The 378-nt window shown below is 49.2% G+C and overlaps 1 protein-coding gene across 1 annotated transcript in view; it reads right to left on the bottom strand.

The window, feature by feature from the left end:
- Positions 1-378, bottom strand: part of FAM234A (family with sequence similarity 234 member A) — a 21,400-nt gene that overhangs the window by 5,147 nt on the left and 15,875 nt on the right. The window contains exon 10 of the mRNA XM_009649420.2: positions 1-70. This exon is cut by the window's left edge and continues 7 nt beyond it. Coding sequence (XP_009647715.1) covers positions 1-70 — 70 coding nt within the window. The remainder of the gene's footprint in view (positions 71-378) is intronic.

Here is a 378-nt window from a genome sequence, read left to right as displayed (position 1 = left end):
GTTGGGTCCAATTTCACTCTCAAGGACAATGCCAAGAACATCAGGTTTGTAGTAACCAAGCAGCGGTTCACTAAGGGAGAGAAAGAGAACGGACAGATCGTAACACACCCTGACAGCTTGGGCATACCTTGTTTTTTCAGAGCGGCCTCTATTCTCCCAACAGCTCTCCCGGTAGGAGACTCGCCTGCTACGGTAGGTTAACCTGGTACCACTCCCAGCTCTGAGCCCAGCCCTAAGGCAGCCAAATTGCAGCAGGCACAAGAATGAAGAATCAAAGTTTTGGGCTCCTCTGTTGTGAAGTGGCACCTGACATTTTCTAGCAGAGGCCACATAATACAACAAGCATGATTCAGATATGACCACAGAGCAGGCTTTTGT

The sequence above is a fragment of the Egretta garzetta genome, unplaced genomic scaffold, assembly GCF_000687185.1.
Source record: "Egretta garzetta isolate BGI_Z169 unplaced genomic scaffold, ASM68718v1 scaffold42, whole genome shotgun sequence".
In the NCBI taxonomy this organism is placed as follows: domain Eukaryota; kingdom Metazoa; phylum Chordata; class Aves; order Pelecaniformes; family Ardeidae; genus Egretta; species Egretta garzetta.
This window is presented reverse-complemented; position numbering and strand designations above follow the sequence as displayed.